An 18,764-nucleotide genomic window follows, 5' to 3' on the forward strand; every position below is an offset into this window, starting at 1 on the left:
GGTGGAGCGTACTCCTGTGTCAGCGCGAACAAGGAATCAATTGAGGTTACTCGCACTGACACATGGAGTAAGCTCCACCGCCAGCTGTCCTGTTATCCATCGCCCGCTGACCCGCTTTTGAGCTGAATGCTGGCATGATCCCCGACCCCCCTCCTTCTCAATGCTCCTGCCCTCCCCCGCAAATTTACCCCTGGCCAGACTACCCACACGCTGGGAAAGGAACTCCCCCCCCCCCAGCAGCGCTGTCCTTTTACAGCTGCTTTCCACTTTACAGCCGCTTCCCATCAGCTGCTAGCAGTGAGGGATAGACTTGGCTATACCTCAGTACAGCAACACCGTTCTTGATGTTGCTGTACTGAGGGATAATGAAGTCTATCTTTCTTGGCTAACAACCTAACCTTCGGCCTCCAAGATGCAGGTACATTTTCTAGCAATGTTATAAAATTTTGAGATTTTAAAAATCAAGTCTGTAATTTATCCCATCAGATAAAGCATGAAAAGAAGTTTAATTTGACACCTAATTCACTTTCATATCCTCATACTCGGAAATTAGCATCTTGTTCCCTATTGCTTTTCCACTGACTTAACACAAAAGCTGTGATCTAGGACAGTCAAAAGCCCATAACTTTCTTAAAAATTAAGAGAACTGAATGAAATGTTCAGTTATTATAGATTGAAGCATTCTGAAACAAATATAAATCATCTTACTTGGGTGACCTGAAATTAAAGCATATAATTAGTTAATTACCTAATTGTAGCTAATTACAAAATTGACAGTTGTGATGGAAATAGTAACAAACACCCAGACTGCCTTGAATATTCAAAAATGTGATATTCTCAAGATCAGAACTTTAAGATTATTGTATTATATGCTGCAAGTCCGTAACAGATAGGTAAACAATAAACACAGAATGCTGGAGGAACTCAGCAGGCAAGGCAGCACCTGCGGAGGGAAAATGTCACTTATTTTCGCAAGCATTTCAAAACGTAGTTTCCAGTGACCATTTGAAGAAGTAACTAGCAGTAATACACACCGCACCACGTCTGAGGCAGGGTGTCCAACCGCGGAGGTAATGTTCACCGAAAACATTTATTATAAACGTGGAAACAACATACAAGGAAGGGTCCAAGGGTCACTCGGCCGAATAACGCTAGGCTACAGATAGACACAAAAAGCTGGAGTAACTCAACGGGACAGGCAGCATCCCCGGAGAGAAGGAATGGACAAAGCTTGGCTATGGCAGCTTTCAGCCTCGTGAGCGTTACTAATATTGACCTCTGTCAATAAAGCTGAAACAGGGCAGGTGACATATTTTAACTAACTTTAAAATCTCCAGTATTGCACTGCACCACATACGGACATGGTTCCGTGTATCACAGAGAGACAAGATCACTGGAGATTTTTTTTAATTTATTATTGGGTCTTGTGCTAATATTTCTAATAACATAACAAATACAAGAAATGTATGCCAAGGCAAGCCCATTACGGCAGCCCATTGTTCGAACACCTACGGCAGCTGTCAAATGCACAACTCTCCTTCCACCAGCACCCTGCCTCCACGATTTCTTAAACACTATATCACTTATCAGGAACCGCCACGGGCCAGGACTCCCCCCCCCCCCCCAACAGAAAGGAACCGCAGATGCAGCCGTCACCACAAAACGTCGAAGAAGGAACTGCGGACACTGGAAAATCGAAGGTAGACAAAATTGCTGGAGAAACTCAGCGGGTGAGGCTGCATTTATGTAACGAAGGAAATAGGCAACGTTTTGAGCCGTTCCTGAAGAAGGGTCTCGACCCGAAACGTTGTCTATTTCTTTCGCTCCATAGATCCTGCCTCACCCGCTGAGTTTTTCCAGCATTTTGTCTACCGCAAAACGTCAACGCTAAGGCAACAGGGTGAGAGAGAGGGGGTAAGAGAGCTAGAGAGAGAGAGATAGGGAGCGAGAGAGATAGGGAGCGGGAGAGCACGAGAGAGAAAGGGAGGGAGAGAGAGAGCGAAAGACAGAGAGACACAACGTGGGTCGGTAGGTATATTGAATGACTAACCTGCTGCACACCAAGAAGCTCACCAAGAAGAAGCCCTCAATCATGGTGAGTTTCAAGAAATTCTCAATGTGTCATCAATGCATCGATCCACATTCCTCAGTAAATGTAATTGTGTTTTGAGCAAGTATTAATGACGCCGCGTGAATTGTATTCAAAGGAACGCAGCGTTATTAATACTTGTTCAAAACACAATTACATTTACTGAGGAATGTGGATCGATGCATTGATGACACATTGTATAACTACTTTTTAACTACTGGCTGTTAACAAGTACTACAGAAGTAGTTAACAAATCGTTTGTGTCTGATGGCCGTGCAGCAGTTGTTATCCATGTTTGTTTTGTAAAAAAATCCGTATGGGGTATTCTGTCCTCTGCTGTTTTTTTTTAAATCTTTATTTAACAAAGCGAATTTGTATTTCCCTACGAAACATGGAAAATTAACGCGGGGCCCCCTTAGACGCAGGGCCCAATTGGGAGAAATCGGTCCAATCAGCTTAAGGCCGGCCCTGACTAGGGGGGTGTAGATCAGTGCATGCTCCTTTAACATAGTGACCTCACCACTACTAACCACTCCCCATTGTCTCTTGTATAATTGTAGCTTCCCCACCTCCAGCTCGCCCTCTAGCTCCAGTGATGACCACGGACAGCTAGGGCATAGTGTGTGTAGTGCCTATAATAAAGTTATGTAGCAAAAGACTATGTGTGTCAAGGAAGTCCTTTTACATGGTGTCAGCGCGGTAGACTTGCGTCTCCTGTTCATCGGCTTTATTTTATTATTTGTTTATCCCAGTTGTGTCCCCACCTCAACATTTTTACTATGTCCAACTCGTGTCGTCGTCCCGACACGCTCGTTTTTGACGCGGACATCGTGCACCGCTGGACTGTCTTCCAGCGCGACTACGAACACTATATCGCGATCGCTCGTCCTGGTGCCACTCCTGCGGTACAGGCTCACCTACTACTCAACCTGGCTGGTCCGGAGGCAATGGAACATTATGCCTCGTTCGAGTTCGCCCCTCCGGAAGACCGCAACGACCCGGTATGTCTCATAGCCAAATTCACTGCCCTGTGCGATATACCCACCAATAACATTATTGAGCGTTTTAAGTTCTTCCAAAGGCGTCAGACTCCCGGTGAGCACATTGACGCTTTCATTGCCTCTTTGCGACATATGGCTCGGCGGTGCCGCCTTGAAGCGATAACACCGGACGAAATGATCAGGGACGTCCTGGTCAACGGTCTCCTAAACTCTAAGCTGCGTGACGAGCTCCTGATGAAGCCTGATCTAACGCTAAGGGATGCCATGCATGCCGCTCGCATGGCCTCTGCTGTTGGCTCCGTATCTCAACCGGTGTCCCAGGACATCAATTTCACCGGTACTGCTGGCCGCCGGCGGATCAATAGCCCGCCACGCCGGTTCACCGCCTCTGCACCCGCTAAGGTCACCCCTCGTCGCTGCCCAAATTGCAATTTCTCTTCCCACCAGTTCAACGTTTGCCCAGCGCAGGGTAAAACTTGTAATTCCTGCGAGAAGCTGAACCACTTTTCTGCAGCTTGTCGATCGCGTGGGAAACCTGTCCCTGCTCCTAGAAGGAGTCTAAACAACCTTGCGGACTGTGATAGCGCGCCTGGTTCCCAGTACCAGCCAGATGAACTCCCTGATTCTGATACGAGTTCCTCCCATGGTGATTCAACTGTGTTTTCGCTTTTGGGTGCACCTGCATTGATAACAGATCCTTCTGTACACGTTACTGTGAATGGATACTCCTTCCCTGCGAAGGTCGATACTGGTGCTTTTGCCAATGTTATGTATGTTAGCCTCTTCAAGCAGATAAGCTCGGGGGAGAGGGTGACTCCCGATGACTCCCGCCTTCATGCCTATGGGGGAGGTATTCTGGTCGCCGTGGGGAAGGCCACGGTTATCTGTACAGTTCTTGAGACCTCTCGGCCCCTCACTTTTCTCCTGCTGGAATCTGAAAACGTCACCCTGCTGGGCGCCCGTGCATGCCAGGACTTTGGTTTGGTCTCTTTCCACCGCGACATCCACCTGGTGCAGGCTCCCATGGACCCCCTGAACGAGTATCCCGACCGTTTTGATGACGTTCTGGGCAAACTGCCCTGTGCTTACAAAATCGTTGTTGACCCGGGGGTCAACCCGGTAATTAGACCGGCCCACCATGTGTCTTTTGCCATGAAGGGCCGCGTGGAGTCCACACTGCGTGACATGGTGGCCACGGGCATCCTCAAGGAGGTGAGCGCTCCCACCCTGTGGGTCTCCACCATGGTCGTCGCTGCCAAGAAGGACGCGAGCGAGATCAGGATCTGCATCAACCCGAAAGACCTGAACCTTGCTATTAAACGCCCGCACTACCCCATGCGGACGGTGGAGGACGTCGCTGCACAGGTCGGTCCGGCCACAGTCTTCTTGGTCCTAGATGCCAAGAGCTCCTTTTGGCAGATCCCTCTGGATGAACGTTCCTCCTTCCTGACTACCTTTAGCACACCTTTCGGCAGGTTCCGTTTTCTCCGCATGCCTTTTGGGATCAACTCAGCAAGCGAGGTTTTCCAGCGCACCATGGAACAGCTGTTTGCCGGGTTGCCGTGCGCTATCATTGTGGATGACATCCTGGTGTACGGGAGGGACGTCGCTGAGCACGACCTGCACCTCCGCCAAGTCCTGGACAGGGCTCGTGAGATCAATCTCAAACTCAACCCGAAGAAGTGTCGGTTCCGCATTCAGGAAGTCACTTACGTAGGCCACGTTTTCACGGCCGGGGGTCTAAAGCCAGACCCCCAGAAGACGGCAGCGGTCACCGAAATGCCCGCTCCCACCGACGTGCCTGGCCTGCAGCGCTTTCTGGGCATGGTCAACTACCTGGGGAAGTTCATACCCGACCTCAGCGAACTGAGTGCCCCCCTGAGGGAGCTGACCAAGAAGGACAATGCCTGGGTCTGGCTCCCGCACCACCAGTCGGCCTTCGTGGCCCTGAAGTCCAAGCTCGCACGCACCCCGACTCTTAAGTTCTTTGACCTAAACAGGCCAATCGTCCTCACCTGCGATGCATCTCGGTTCGGCCTCAGTGCCGCCTGCCTGCAGCTCTATGACAATCGGCAGCTGCCTGTTTCCTATGCCTCTCGCACCATGACCCCTGCTGAGCAGCGCTACGCTCAGATCGAAAAGGAGCTCCTTGCCGTGGTGTTCGCATGCTCCAAATTCAAGGACTACATTCTGGGCAACTCCTTCACCATTGAAACTGACCACCAGCCGCTGGTCTCTATCTTGAACAAGCCTATCCATGCGGCCTCTTCACGTTTGCAGCAAATGATGCTGCAGCTCCAACGTTTTACATTCGAAATTGTGTACCGCAAGGGCAAGGAAATGTTCGTGGCCGACACATTGTCCCGTGCGCCGCTCCCTTCCGTTGCCCGCCATCCATACGAATCGTCTGACCTGATGGTACTGAACGTTAACATTGTTCCCTCTTGGCAGATGCAGTATCTGGTCAAACACACTGCCGCTGATCCTGCCCTGCAACAGCTTGAGGGCGTCATCCGCCGTGGCTGGCCTGACCGACGCTCTTCCCTACCGGCTGGTGCCGTGCCCTACTTCCTGGTTGGTGCTGCACAACGGCGTGGTGGTGAAGGGTCACAAGGTCGTGATGCCACCGCGCAGCGGGATCATTACTTTTAAACCGCCCACAACGGCCACCCCGGGGTGGAGGCCACTTTGTCCCAGGCCCAAGCCCAGTTTTACTGGCCTGGCATGGTTCAGGACATCCGGGACAGGGTCTCCGCCTGTGCTGCCTGCAACAGTCTCCTGCCTCATCAACAGCGCCAACCTCTCATGCAGCAACCGGCTCCCGAGTTGCCGTGGATGGCTGTCGCCACTGACATATTCGAATGGCGTGGCAAACACTTCCTGGTCCTGGTGACCTCCTACTCCAGCTGGTTCGAGGTGGACCAGCTGCCGTCCCTCACGTCTGCTGCCGTCATCGGGAAGCTTCGCCGCCACTTTTCGACCTTTGGTTCCCCGGTGACTCTCCAATCCGACAACGGCAGCCAGTTTACCAGCGCGGAGTTTGGCGCCTTCGCCACCCGCTGGAACATTCGCCACATCACCAGCAGCCCCGAGTACCCGCAAAGCAATGGCCTTGCGGAGCGCGCTGTCCGCAGCGCCAAGGAGCTGCTGGAACATTGTCGGCTTGCTCATTCGGACTTCTACCTTGCCCTCCTCAACCTCCGCAACATTTCCCGGGACCCCGCACTCGGTTCGCCTGCCCAGCGCCTCATGTCCCGCACCACTCGACCCCCACTCCCGGTCTCTCAGCAATCCCTAAAGCCCGCGGTCCGCAGCCCTGCCGCTGTCAAGGAGCGCATCATCGAGAAGCATGTCATCCAGAAGCGCTCCTTTGACAAATCATCCCGTCTCCTTCCCCGTCTGTTCCCAGGCCAGGTTGTCCGGATGAAGTCCACCTCCGGTCATCACCGGCTGGCCGTTGTCGTTGGCAATGCTGACTCTCCCCGGTCATACCTGGTTGACTACGAGGGCACCGTGTACCGTCGGACACGCCAGCACCTGCTGCTTGTCAACGAGCCTGCTCCGCCTCCCGCAGACCCGTTTTCGCCGCCTGTCCCTTCCCCACTGCCTGAAACTCCTCCTGCCCCTGTCACTCCTCGCATGCCCCAGACACTGCCCTCTCAGCTCTCTGTGCCCGCACACGCCTGCCTCCTTCTCCTGCCTCCCCTGCAGGTGTACCTGTTTCGCCCCCCCGTTCTCCTCCTTCCCCTGGGCGCTCGTCACCCGGATCTCCCACCTCTGTCCCTGCCCCCGTACCTGCAGCTCCTGCGGTTGAAGGGGAAGGCGGGTTGCGCACCCGCTCTGGGCGGTTGGTCAAGCCGCCTGTCCGGTACGGAGTGTGCGAGTAGTCTGTATCATGATATATTCTAACTGTTCCCTGCTTATGGTCTGATTCTAGCGTATAGAAACATAGAAACATAGAAATTAGGTGCAGGAGTAGGCCATTCGGCCCTTCGAGCCTGCACCGCCATTCAATATGATCATGGCTGATCATCCAACTCAGTATCCCGTACCTGCCTTCTCTCCATACCCTCTGATCCCCTTAGCCGCAAGGGCCACATCTAACTCCATCTTAAATATAGCCAATGAACTGGCCTCGACTACCCTCTGAGCCGTGGTCGCCTTTGTTTCCAAGAGGAAGGATGTAGATCAGTGCATGCTCCTTTAACATAGTGACCTCACCACTACTAACCACTCCCCATTGTCTCTTGTATAATTGTAGCTTCCCCACCTCCAGCTCGCCCTCTAGCTCCAGTGATGACCACGGACAGCTAGGGCATAGTGTGTGTAGTGCCTATAATAAAGTTATGTAGTAAAAGACTTTGTGTGTCAAGGAAGTCCTTTTATAGGGGGTAAGCTTTAGAAGAGCGTATTTACATTGGGGGCTCGTCCAGGATCTCAACGGACCCCCAAACACAAGCTTGCAATTAAGGGTGTTGAGCTGTTCCCGATCGCAAATGCAGAAATCTGCGCCACGGTGCAGTTTTCGCATCGGTTTTCATCACTTCGCTAGTCGGAGCAGATTGATCATTGGCGGGCTTGGGAAAGGGTCCCAACGAGATCGTAGAATAGCGTCTAGTAAGCACTGGGGGCAAAAGAGCCTGTGGAGTTAGAGGCCCCTTTCTGGGGTTGGGTTAAAGGCCCTCTCCTTTGGGTTAAAGGCCCATAAAACTTAACCTTAGTCTGCAGCAGCTGCAAAGAAAACTATTCCATAAAAAAAAACTAGAGGTTCGAGGCCCTGCCCAGATCGGGTATCCAATTGACTGGAAATTTTAAGACGAACTGGGTGTAACAGTGCTAAGCGGCTAAGTACTGCGTCGTTGCTGGGGGTGCAGATTGGAAGCGCGCTCCAATATCACATATAAGCTTCAGTCTTGGACCTTCCCTCTTCACGCTTCCCCCACCACTCTGCTTTGAAAACTGTAAACCCTTGATTCTCCCCCATTTCCAACAAAGGGTTGCTGACTTCAAACCGTGGTGGTCTCCCTTTCTGCAGATGCTACTTGGTTTCCTATGTCCTTCTTGTATCTCTGCTGTTATTTCAGGTTCCAATTTCTTCAGCTTTATTTGGTTGCAGAGATCTGAAAATTGACTGATTTCCCCCATGTTAGTTCAGGACGTTGCTCCAAAATCAATAATCAGACAAGGAGCAGTGTGTTTACCATGAGTCAAGAGTGTTTCATTGTCATGTATCCAAGATAGAACAATGAAATTCTTATTTGCTGCATCATAACAGAATGTGTAAACATAGTACACTGTAAACTATATGATAAACGAGAGAGAGCTTGTCAGTTGCAGCGCTGGTTTCTGCTGTTTCTTTTATACAGATGAGCTGAAAACTATTATATTCGATGATTTTCTGCTGTACGGCTGGCGATAAAATAAGTCACAGTGAAAATTATATTTAGTCTCACTCAATCCATATTCATAAGGGGTTTTAAACTATTACACTTGCAGTTATTTGTGGCTGGTAATATAACTCTCCCCAGTCTATTTAATAATATATCTACTTACGAGACAAACTTGCCAACCTCCACCTGTAATATCGGATCCTGCAACTGAAGTTCAACGATAAGTTCTTCTGGTTGAAATGCTGCTCCAGGTTTGGAAGGATTTGGAGAATAGATACGTAGAATCCCCTTATAGCTCCCAACAATAATTTTATCTGCAGAACCAAGAAAAACAAAACTAAATTGGATTATTTTAACTTCTTGAATTCATTAAAGCAGGAAGCCTGATATTAATTTCAAAGTCATTTGATAATTATTATAATATTAATTTTCAATATTCACCATAGTCCATGGGGCTACTTTATTCAAGGCACTAAGAACATAACACGGGGTTCCAGATTTAGCTGCTTCTAATCACCAATATTTTAGCATGTTAAGGCTGAATGTTAATTTGTGTTTGGAAAATGATAGATCCAAGAATGAAGCAAATCACTCTGGAGCTTCTTTATATCATATTTATATTTTCTCCTGAGTATCCAGGAATGTCATAATGGCCAATGATGGAAACATAGAAACATAGAAAATAGGTGCAGGAGGAGGCCATTCGGCCATTCGAGCCAGCACCGCCATTCATTGTGATCATGGCTGATCGTCCCCTATCAATAACCCGTGCCTGCCTTCTCCCCATATCCCTTGACCACTAGCCCCTAGAGCTCTATCTAACTCTCTCTTAAATCCATCCAGTGATTTGGCCTACACTGCCCTCTGTGGCAAGGAATTCCATAAATTCACAACTCTCTGGGTGAAAAAGTTTTTTCTCATCTCAGTCTTAAATGACCTCCCCTTTATTCTAAGACTGTGGCCCCTGGTTCTGGACTCGCCCAACATTGGGAACATTTTTCCTGCATCTAGCTTGTCCAGTCATTTTAAAATTTTATATGTTTCTATAAGATTCCCCCTCATCCTTCTAAACTCCATTGAATACAAGCCTAGCCTTTTCAATCTTTCCTCATATGACAGTCCCGCCATCTCAGGGATCAATCTCGTGAACCTACGCTGCACTGCCTCAATCACAAGGATGTCCTTCCTCAAATTAGGAGACCAAAACTGTACACAATACTCCAGATGTGGTCTCACCAGAGCCCTATACAACTGCAGAAGAACCTCTTTACTCCTATACTGAAATCCTCTTGTTATGAAGGCCAACATTCCATTAGCTTTCTTCACTGCCTGCTGTACCTGCACGCCAACTTTCAGTGACCGGTGTACAAGAACACCCAGGTCTCGCTGTACCTCCCCGTACCTAACCTAACCCCATTGAGATAATAATCTGCCCCCTTGTTTTTGCCGCCAAAGTGGATAACCTCACATTTATCTATATTATACTGCATCTGCCACGCATCTGCCCACTCACTCAACCTGTCCAGGTCACCTTGCAACCTCCTAACATCCTCTTCACAGTTCACAATGCCACCGCGCTTTGTGTAATCCGCAAACCTGCTAGTGTTGCTCCTAATTCCCTCTTCCAAATCATTAATATATATGGTAAACAGTTGCCACCCCAACACCGAGCCTTGCGGCACTCCACTCACCACTGCCTGCCATTCTGAAAAGGACCCGTTCACTCCTACTCTTTGCTTCCGGTCTGCCAACCAATTTTCTATCCATGTCAACACCCTACCCCAATACTATGTGCTCTAATTTTAGTCACCAGTCTCCCGTGCGGGACCTTATCAAAGGCTTTCTGAAAGTCTAGATACACTACATCCACTGGCACCCCTTCATCCATTTTACTTGTCATATCCTCAAAAAATTCCAGAGGTTAGTCAAGCATGATTTCCCTTTCATAAATCCATGCTGACTTGGACTAATCCTTTTACTGCTATCCAAATGCCCCATTATTACCTCTTTAATAATTGACTCCAGCATCTTTCCCACCACCGAAGTCAGGCTAACTGGCCTGTAATTCCCCGTTTTCTCTCTCGCTCCTTTCTTGAAAAGTGGGATAACATTATCTATCCTCCAATCCACAGGAACTGATCCTGAATCTATTGAACATTGGAAAATGATCACCAATGCGCCCACTATTTCTAGAGCCACCTCCCCGAGGACCCTGGGATGCAGACCATCAGGCCCAGGGGATTTTTCATCCTTCAGTCCCATTAGCCTACCCAATACTATTTCTCGCCTAATGAAAATTTATTTCAGTTCTTCTACCCCCTTAGATCCTCTGTCCTCCAGTACTTCTGGGAGATTGTTTGTGTCTTCCTTAGTGAAGACAGATCCGAAGTACCTGTTCAACTCTTCTGCCATTTCCTTGTTCCCCATAATAATTTCACCCGTGTCTGCCTTCAAGGGACCCACATTTGACTTTTCTACTCTTTTACCCTTAACATACCTAAAGAAGCTTTTACTGTCCTTCTTTATATTCCTGGCCAGCTTCCCCTCGTACTTCATCTTTTCAGCCCGTATTGCCCGTTTTGTTTCCTTCTGTTGTCCTATGAAAGTTTCCCAATCCTCTGGCTTCCAGCTACTCTTTGCTGTGTTATACATCTTTTCTTTGAGTTTTATTCTATCCCTAACTGCTCTTGTCAGCCACGGTTGCCTCCTACAGCCCTAAGAATCTTTCTTCATTTTTGGAATGAAATTATCCTGCGTCTCCCGGATTATGCCCAGAAATTCCTGCCATTGCTGTTCCACCGTCATTCCTGCTAGGATCCCTTTCCAGTCTACCTTGGCCAGCTCCCCTCTCATGCCTTCATAGTCCCCTTTGTTCAACTGCAACACTGCCACTTCCGATTTAACGTTCTCCTTCTCAAATTGCAGATTAAAACTAATCATATTATGATCACTACCTCCAAGCGGTTCCTTTACATCGAGTTCTCTTATCATATCTGGTTCATTGGAAAACACTAAATCCAGAATTGCCTTTTCTCTGGTCGGCTCCATTACAAGCTGCTCGAAGAATCCATCTCGGAGGCATTCTACAAACTCTCTTTCTTGGGGTCCTGAACCAACCTGATTTTCCCAGTCTACCTACATATTGAAATCCCCCATCACCACAGTGGCATTATCTTTGTTACATGCCAGTTTTAACTCCTGCCGCAACTTACACCCTACACCCGGGCTACTATTTGGGGGTCTGTAAATAACACCAATTAGTGTCTTCTTGCCTTTACAATTCCTCAACTCAATCCACAGTGACTCTACCTCGTCAGTCCCTATGTCTTCCCTCGCAAGGGACTGAATTCCATCCCTCACCAGCAGAGCTACCCCCCCTCCTTTGCCCACCTGCCTGTCCTTTCTACAGGATGTATAACCCTGAATATTAAGTTCCAGGCCCGATCCTCCTGCGGCCACGTCTCAGTAATCCCCACAATGTCATATCTACCAACCTCTAACTGAGCCTTAAGCTCATCTACTTTACTTCTTACACTTTGCGCATTCATATACAATACTTTTAATTCCTTACACATCTCACCTTTCACATCGATCCCTATTACACTTGGCCATACTCTCCTATCCCTTTTGTGAGCTTCCTTTCCCGTTAATTCTGGGGTCATTAACCATCCCTTTACTCTCTTTCCCTTTAACTCCATCCTCGACTATCCCATTCGACACCCCACCCCCCTTATTCAGTTTAAAACCACCCGTGTAGCAGTGGCAAACCTGTCTGCCAGAATGCTGGTCCCCCACCTGTTAAGATGCAATTCGTCCATTTTGTACAGTTCCCCCTTACTCCAAAACAGATCCCAGTGATCTAAGAATCTAAATCCCTGCCCCCTGCACCAGTTCCTCAGCCACACATTCAGGTCCCGTATCTCCCTGTTCCTGCTCTCGCCAGCATGAGGAACTGGAAGCAAACCAGAGATAACAGGAGGTCCTGCTTTTCAGCATTTTTCCGAGCTATCTAAAGTCACGCTGCAAAATATTCATCCCCTTCTTTCCGACGTCGTTTGTGCCGACATGCACTACCGCTGTTCACCTTCGCCCTTGAGGATTTTCTGCACTGTCCGTGACATCCTGGATCCTGGCACCAGGAAGGCAGCACACCATCCTCGAATCCCGTCTGTTCCCGCAGAAACCGCTGTCCGTACCTCTCACAATGGAGTCTCCAACTACAATGGCGTTGCCCGACGTTGGCCTCTTTGGTTTTGGCTCAACAGCCCTTTTTGCTTTGCAAGCCAGTCCGCTGCTCAGTGTGATAACGTCTTCTGTCCTGACGGCTTCCAAGTGGGCGAACCTGTTCACAAGAGGTACAACACCCGGGGACCTTTGCATTCCAAGATTCCCTCCCTTTCTCACCGTCACCCACTTGCTCTCTTCCAGTACCTTAGGTGTAACAACCTTACTGTTGGACTTGTCGAGGAACGACTCAGTTTCTCGGACAAACCCGAGGTCATCCATTTGCTTCTCCAGTTCCCCAACACGGTCCTTCAGGAGCTGTACCTGGATGCACTTCTCACATTTGTAGCAGCCAGAGGCACCAGCAGTGTCCTTGACCTCCCACATACTGCAAGCATCACACTGAACCAGCTTGCCTGACATCTCCTTTCGTTTCTCCCTCTCCAGCTTTTTGCGCAGCCTCGTCTCCTCAGCCTCCTCGCCGAAGACTCTCGAGCCAAAGGCTCACACTTTACTCACAGGACTCTCGAGCCAAATACTTTTCTCACAGAGCACTTCCCTCACTGCCGCTCCCTAAGAGCCGTCTTGCTTATATTGACTGATAAATTGACTAATTTACCAATCTACAAACCAAATTCCTCAGTTTTAAACTGTTTTCCCCCTCTGACTCACTTCTAACTCTCCTCCCACTCGGGCTAGAGCCAATCAGTGTTTTCTCTTGCTTCTCTTTGTTGCTGTTGCTTCAAGGATTTTGGGTAGAGAGGAGGAGTCACACAGCTTTTCTAGTTTGCTAATTTATCAGCAATCAAAATGAGGAAGGAAGTCTTTGTGAAATGGTACATTTTGTTTAAATTACATTATTACGAATTCTACAACCTGCCAATACCTCCCTTTAATTACAATACACCATTTCATCCAACAACAAAACTATTGCGAGTCGGTGTCTATTTCACTTACCGCTTTCAGTGTTGTCAACATCAGCAACACATAAACATCCTTGGTCAAAATCCTCTTGTTCTCCTACAGATGTAGACCACCAATCTCGAGCTTTAAATAAAGACATCTTTGTCAACCTGAAATCACCAAAGCAATGAAAGTCTCAGACACTGATGCACAGAATGGGGTTTTCAGAATTGTTATAGGATGTCCCCAGGGGTTTCAACACGAGCCACAACAACCTTTCTCTCAATGTCAGCAAGACAAAGGAGATAGTAATAATGACAGGGAGCGAAGCTGTATTCAGACACCAGTTTGCATTGACAGTGCCGAAGTAGAGATGGTTGAAAACGTCAAATTCCTGGGAGTTAATATCACCAACTGGACCACCCATATTGAAACAACGACCAAGAAAGCACACCAACGCCTCTACTTCCTTGGAAGGCTTAGGAAGTTCGGCATATCCCCTAGTGCTCTCACCAACTTCTACAGATGCACCATAGAAAGCATTTTATCAGGAACAGCTCCATCCAAGACATCTAGAAATTGCAGCGAATTGTGGACGCAGCCCAGACCATCACACAAACCAACCTCGCTTCAATTGACTCAATTTGTACCTCACGCTGGCTCGGCAAGGCCAGCAGCATAATCAAGGATGAGTCGCACCCTGACAACTCCCTCTTCCATAAGGCAAAAGGTATAGAAGTGTGAAAACGCACACCTTCCAAATTCAGAAACAGTTTCTTCCCAGCTGTTAACAAACAACTGAATAATCCTATCGCACTGCTGACCTACAATCTACCTCTTTGATGACCTTCAGATTATCCTTGATCGGACTTTGCTGGCTTTACCTTGCATTCAACTTTATTCCCTTATCATGTATCTATACACTGTAAATGACTCGATTGTACACATGAATTGCTTTTCTGCTGACTGGATAGCATGCAACAAAAGCTTTACACTGTACGTCAATATATGTGACAATAAATTAAACTGATACTGAAATGACAGCCTTGTCACTACCATGTCAGCAGGTTCATCCGCTATGTCCGAAATTGGTTATAAGTGGGTCGATTAAATGAGGGTTTACTGTATTGCCTTTGCAAAACAGTTAGGAGGGAAGATTGAGAACATAACTGAAATGGGATTTTGGGAAGTAGCCTTTTATAGGTGCCCAGTAAATTAGAGAAGGCTTGACAGGAAGTTCAGAGTTCCAGAGGGTAAGAGAAAAACTGAACAGAATTGTGGGAGGGGGGGTTGTGGGGTGGTGCGTGGGGGCCAGGCAGAGTTGAAAAACAAAACACTTAAACATTGAGCCAGAAGAAATAGAATTAGAAAAGGCCAAGGAGAGATTTCATTGTTCAGATGTAAACAAAGAGCGCTTGCCACTCGTAATATCACCTGTGACCGCTCAGGGAAATGCAACTGAGCTCTTATCAGGGGGAATGGACCATCAGTTGCTTGAAAATCAGTGTTCAACCTGTAGAGTACAGCAGAGGAACAGTCCCTTTGGCACACAATGACTGTGCCAAACATGATGCCAAGAACAACTCTTAGTTGTCTGCATTCAATTCATATCCCTCCATTCCCTGCACATTGATATGCCTATCCAAAAGTCTCTTAAATGTCACTATCGTATCTGCTTCCACTCTTGTCTCGTGTTCCAGGCACTCGCCAACCCAGTAAAAAATACTTTCCATCACATCTCCTTTAAACTTTGCACCTCTCACCCTAAAGCTATGCCCACTGCTATTTGATATTTCCACCCTGGGAAAAATGTTCTATCTACTCAATCTACACATCTCTTAATTTTAAATACTTCGAACAGGTCTCCCCTCAACCTCCATCATTGAGAAAACAATCCAAGTCAGTCCAACCTCTGCTACAGACACACTTAAATTCTGCCCCATCTAATCCCTTAGCATCTAATTACTAGATCAGTGTGCAATTGGTCTGCAGGGAACAAAACGCATTGAGTTTAACAGTATGTGGCACAAAGCAAAATTCATACCCTGGAGTCTCATTTCCATTGTCAGAAATCTGGGAATAACTTTAAAGAGCTTCATCTTCTTTAAGGTTTTGATTACAGTTTGAATGCATCTCCCTGGAGTTACTTTGATTGATCAACACTGAGCTGCCAGAGTCGCTCTACAAGAGTCAGCGCTATAAATGCACATGCAAAGACCTTGCTCGTATCAAACAAGAGTTCCACTAAATCAAAACACTCCATATAAACAATTTAACCAAGGAACTAAATGACCGAACAGTCTGAAGAAGAGTCCCAGCTTGAAACATCACCTATCCATGTTCTCCTAAGATGCTGTATGACCTGCTGAGTTACTTCAGCACTTTGTGTCTATGCTTGTAAACCAGCATCTACAGTTCTTTGTATGCACAAAATAACAACATGGTTTTGTGCCTGCAAACTACTCCATACTCTGCAGTGGCTAATGGTTTGTTAAATATCATGAGCGATCTAACTAATACTAATCTCTTGGTCCCACTTCAAGCTTCGTCAAAATAGACTAGAATACAGCAAACTGACTGATTCCACCCCACCTCCCCCGAACCACATGGAGCAGTTACAAAGAACATTGACGCAAGCTTCTTCTGACTTACCAACCTTACTGCTACATGCAATATACTCAACAGTGGTGCAAGGAACTACCCCACTTCATTGGGAACATGCCTCCAATGGGACGGATTAAGTAGAATCTGCAGATAGTCACAAAAAGCTGGAGTAACTCAGCGGGACAGGCAAACCCTTGAAAGGTCTCGACCAGAAAAGTCACCCTTTCCTTCTCTCCAGAGATGCTGCCAGGCACGCTGAGTTACTCCAGCTTTTTGTGTCTTTCCTCGGTTTAAACCAGCTTCTGCAGTTCCGTCTTACACAAGTAGAATCTGCAAATTGGAATGTTCACAAAATCTCTGAAGATTGGTCATGTCAAAGTTCTGGTCTTTGCAAGTTAAAGATGTGTGGTAGTTGTCATGAAGGGACAACAAGCACCTTGGGAGGTATGTTATCTCAATGCCAAGGATAAATTCTGAATATCACATTACCCTATATACAAAAAATGTTTTTCTCTGCAGATGGACTAGTCCAAGTTTTGGACCACGGAGAGTGTAAAACTAGAGGGCATGCATTTAAGGCAAGAGGAGAACCAAAGGACATAGGTTTAAAGTCAAATACTGGATGACATATATTTAAGTTGAGAGGGGAAAGATTTAATAGGAACATAAAAAATGGTGGTGGGTATACAGAACTTGCTGCCAGAGGAGGTAGTTGAGGCCACAACATTTAAAATATATTTATACAGGTATATGGTTAGGAAAAGTTTAGAAGGATATGGCCCAAACACTGGCAGGTGGGACTGGTATAGATGGGGGGTATCTTGATCAGATTGGGCAAGTTGGATCGGGGACCATTTTCATCCTGGATGACTCGATGATTACGAGAAAGATTTGAAGATTAAAGTAAGTTTATCCATACAGAGGAACATATAAGGAACGAGCTGCCAAAAGTAGTGGTGGAGGCAGGTGCAATTGGACAGAATTGTTTTCAGTCTAATTGGACAGATAAAATTCCAATTTTAAAAATGTTCTAATTCTATCCTATGTAAACCTGGTCACCCAAAACTCCGCAGCTCATGTCCTGCAACTAGGTATCATATTCTAATTAACTTTAAGTACTTTAAAATAATTTATTTCATTCAATGTAGGATATAAACAAAGCTGAATGTATTGCTGGCCCAGACCATTAATTATGCAAAAATTACCTTAAGCATCATAAAATCTTGAACTAAATTTTACTACTTGCAATATAAGTAAATGCTTCAATAAATATCCTTGATTGGATGGGAATGATAACTCTCTGCAAGTTTGATGTGATAACAACAGAATGGCGTTGCTGAACCTTTGCACAAATGTATAAGATGTGCCCAGGATTTGTTCAGCACTAATCAGCTTTGTATCTTCCAAATCCAAACCCTGAAAATCTGCTCGGATTGTCATTTAAATGAGTGGGCTTGTCCAGCAGTCCACAAGGGACTAAGCCACACTTGTACTTCATTGAGCTGGATGTTAACGTTAACCTGGACACGGGGAGGGGAGGTAAACCAGTCCCAGGTAAAGAAGCCCCCAGAGTACGAGGATTGTTGTTACTCACCCAGCTCTACAAAATGAAGATAGGAAGACGGGCTGTGGGGGATGAGAAGCAGATTTGTCCCCGAAAATTGAGGGTGAGGGATGGAGGGATAGAGGAATTTGGAGGAGGCCCTCCTGGTTCGGGGAGGGGGCAGCGTACCTCTCCCGTGTGGGGTCTGTAATGCAGGAAAGCGAACCCTAGCCCGGGCTCCCGCCGCTGATATAGTGAGAGATAAGTGAATACCAACCGTCGCGGACTGAGTCCGGGCCGCGAGCCGCCGCCACCCGCCCGCCGCTCTGTGGTCACTAATGTGCCACCCGCTCCACTGTTGTCATAGCGCCGCCACGAGCAACGCTCCGACAGTGCGCAGGGCTGGAAATTGCTCCACTGCCTTGTAGGAATTGTAGTCCTGATGTAGCACTCTCTCCACCAAAGCTCTCCACTCCCTTCCTCTGAAATAAACCAGAAAGCATCCAGCAGGTCAGACGTCATAGTGGAAAGAAAACAGTTATCTTTTCGGGTAAAAAGGGCTGGATGTCTTAGGTGAAATGTGACATGTTGATTATGTTTCTCTTTTCACAAATGCTGCCTGACATGATGCGGTCCCCGCATGTTCCCAGCATGTTCCATTCAGTCCACACATTCCAGACCGAGCACTCGAAAAATACAGATTCCATAACCAGTTTCAACAATGAGCTGGAATTTATCGGAAACCTCCCCTCTTACAGTCTGAAGAAGGCCCCCAACCCGAAACGTTGCACATCCATGTCCTCCAGTCAGAGACGTTGCCCGACCCACAAAATTACGCCAGCACTTTGTGTTCTGAGCAGGATACCAGCATCTGCGGTTCCTTGTGTTCTCTCTTACATCTCGTTTGATTCATATTCCCAAAGAGCGGATAGTTTGCATGCCCCTTCTACTATACCAGTGCCAGCTTTTACAGCCTAATCAATGAGAACCCGAGAAAATAATTGGGAAAC

General features: G+C 47.4%; 1 protein-coding gene across 5 annotated transcripts in view; it reads right to left on the reverse strand.

Annotated features, from left to right (window-relative positions):
• Positions 1–18,347, reverse strand: part of bbs9 (Bardet-Biedl syndrome 9) — a 375,470-nt gene extending 357,123 nt beyond the window's left edge. For 2 of the 5 annotated variants that reach the window (XM_033019150.1, XM_033019148.1), the window contains exons 1-3: positions 18,032–18,347; positions 13,662–13,777; positions 8,644–8,794 (exon numbers count right to left, since the gene is read on the reverse strand). In XM_033019150.1, the coding sequence (XP_032875041.1) occupies positions 8,644–8,794; positions 13,662–13,777; positions 18,032–18,276 (512 nt within the window). In that variant the 5' untranslated portion in view covers positions 18,277–18,347. Of the gene's footprint in view, positions 1–8,643; positions 8,795–13,661; positions 13,778–17,943 lie in introns of all 5 variants that reach the window. The other 3 variants (XM_033019149.1, XM_033019152.1, XM_033019151.1) reach the window with 3 other exon arrangements.
• Between the last annotated feature and the right edge of the window lie 417 nt (positions 18,348–18,764).

The sequence above is a fragment of the Amblyraja radiata genome, chromosome 4 (assembly GCF_010909765.2).
Source record: "Amblyraja radiata isolate CabotCenter1 chromosome 4, sAmbRad1.1.pri, whole genome shotgun sequence".
Classification (NCBI taxonomy): Eukaryota; Metazoa; Chordata; class Chondrichthyes; order Rajiformes; family Rajidae; genus Amblyraja; species Amblyraja radiata.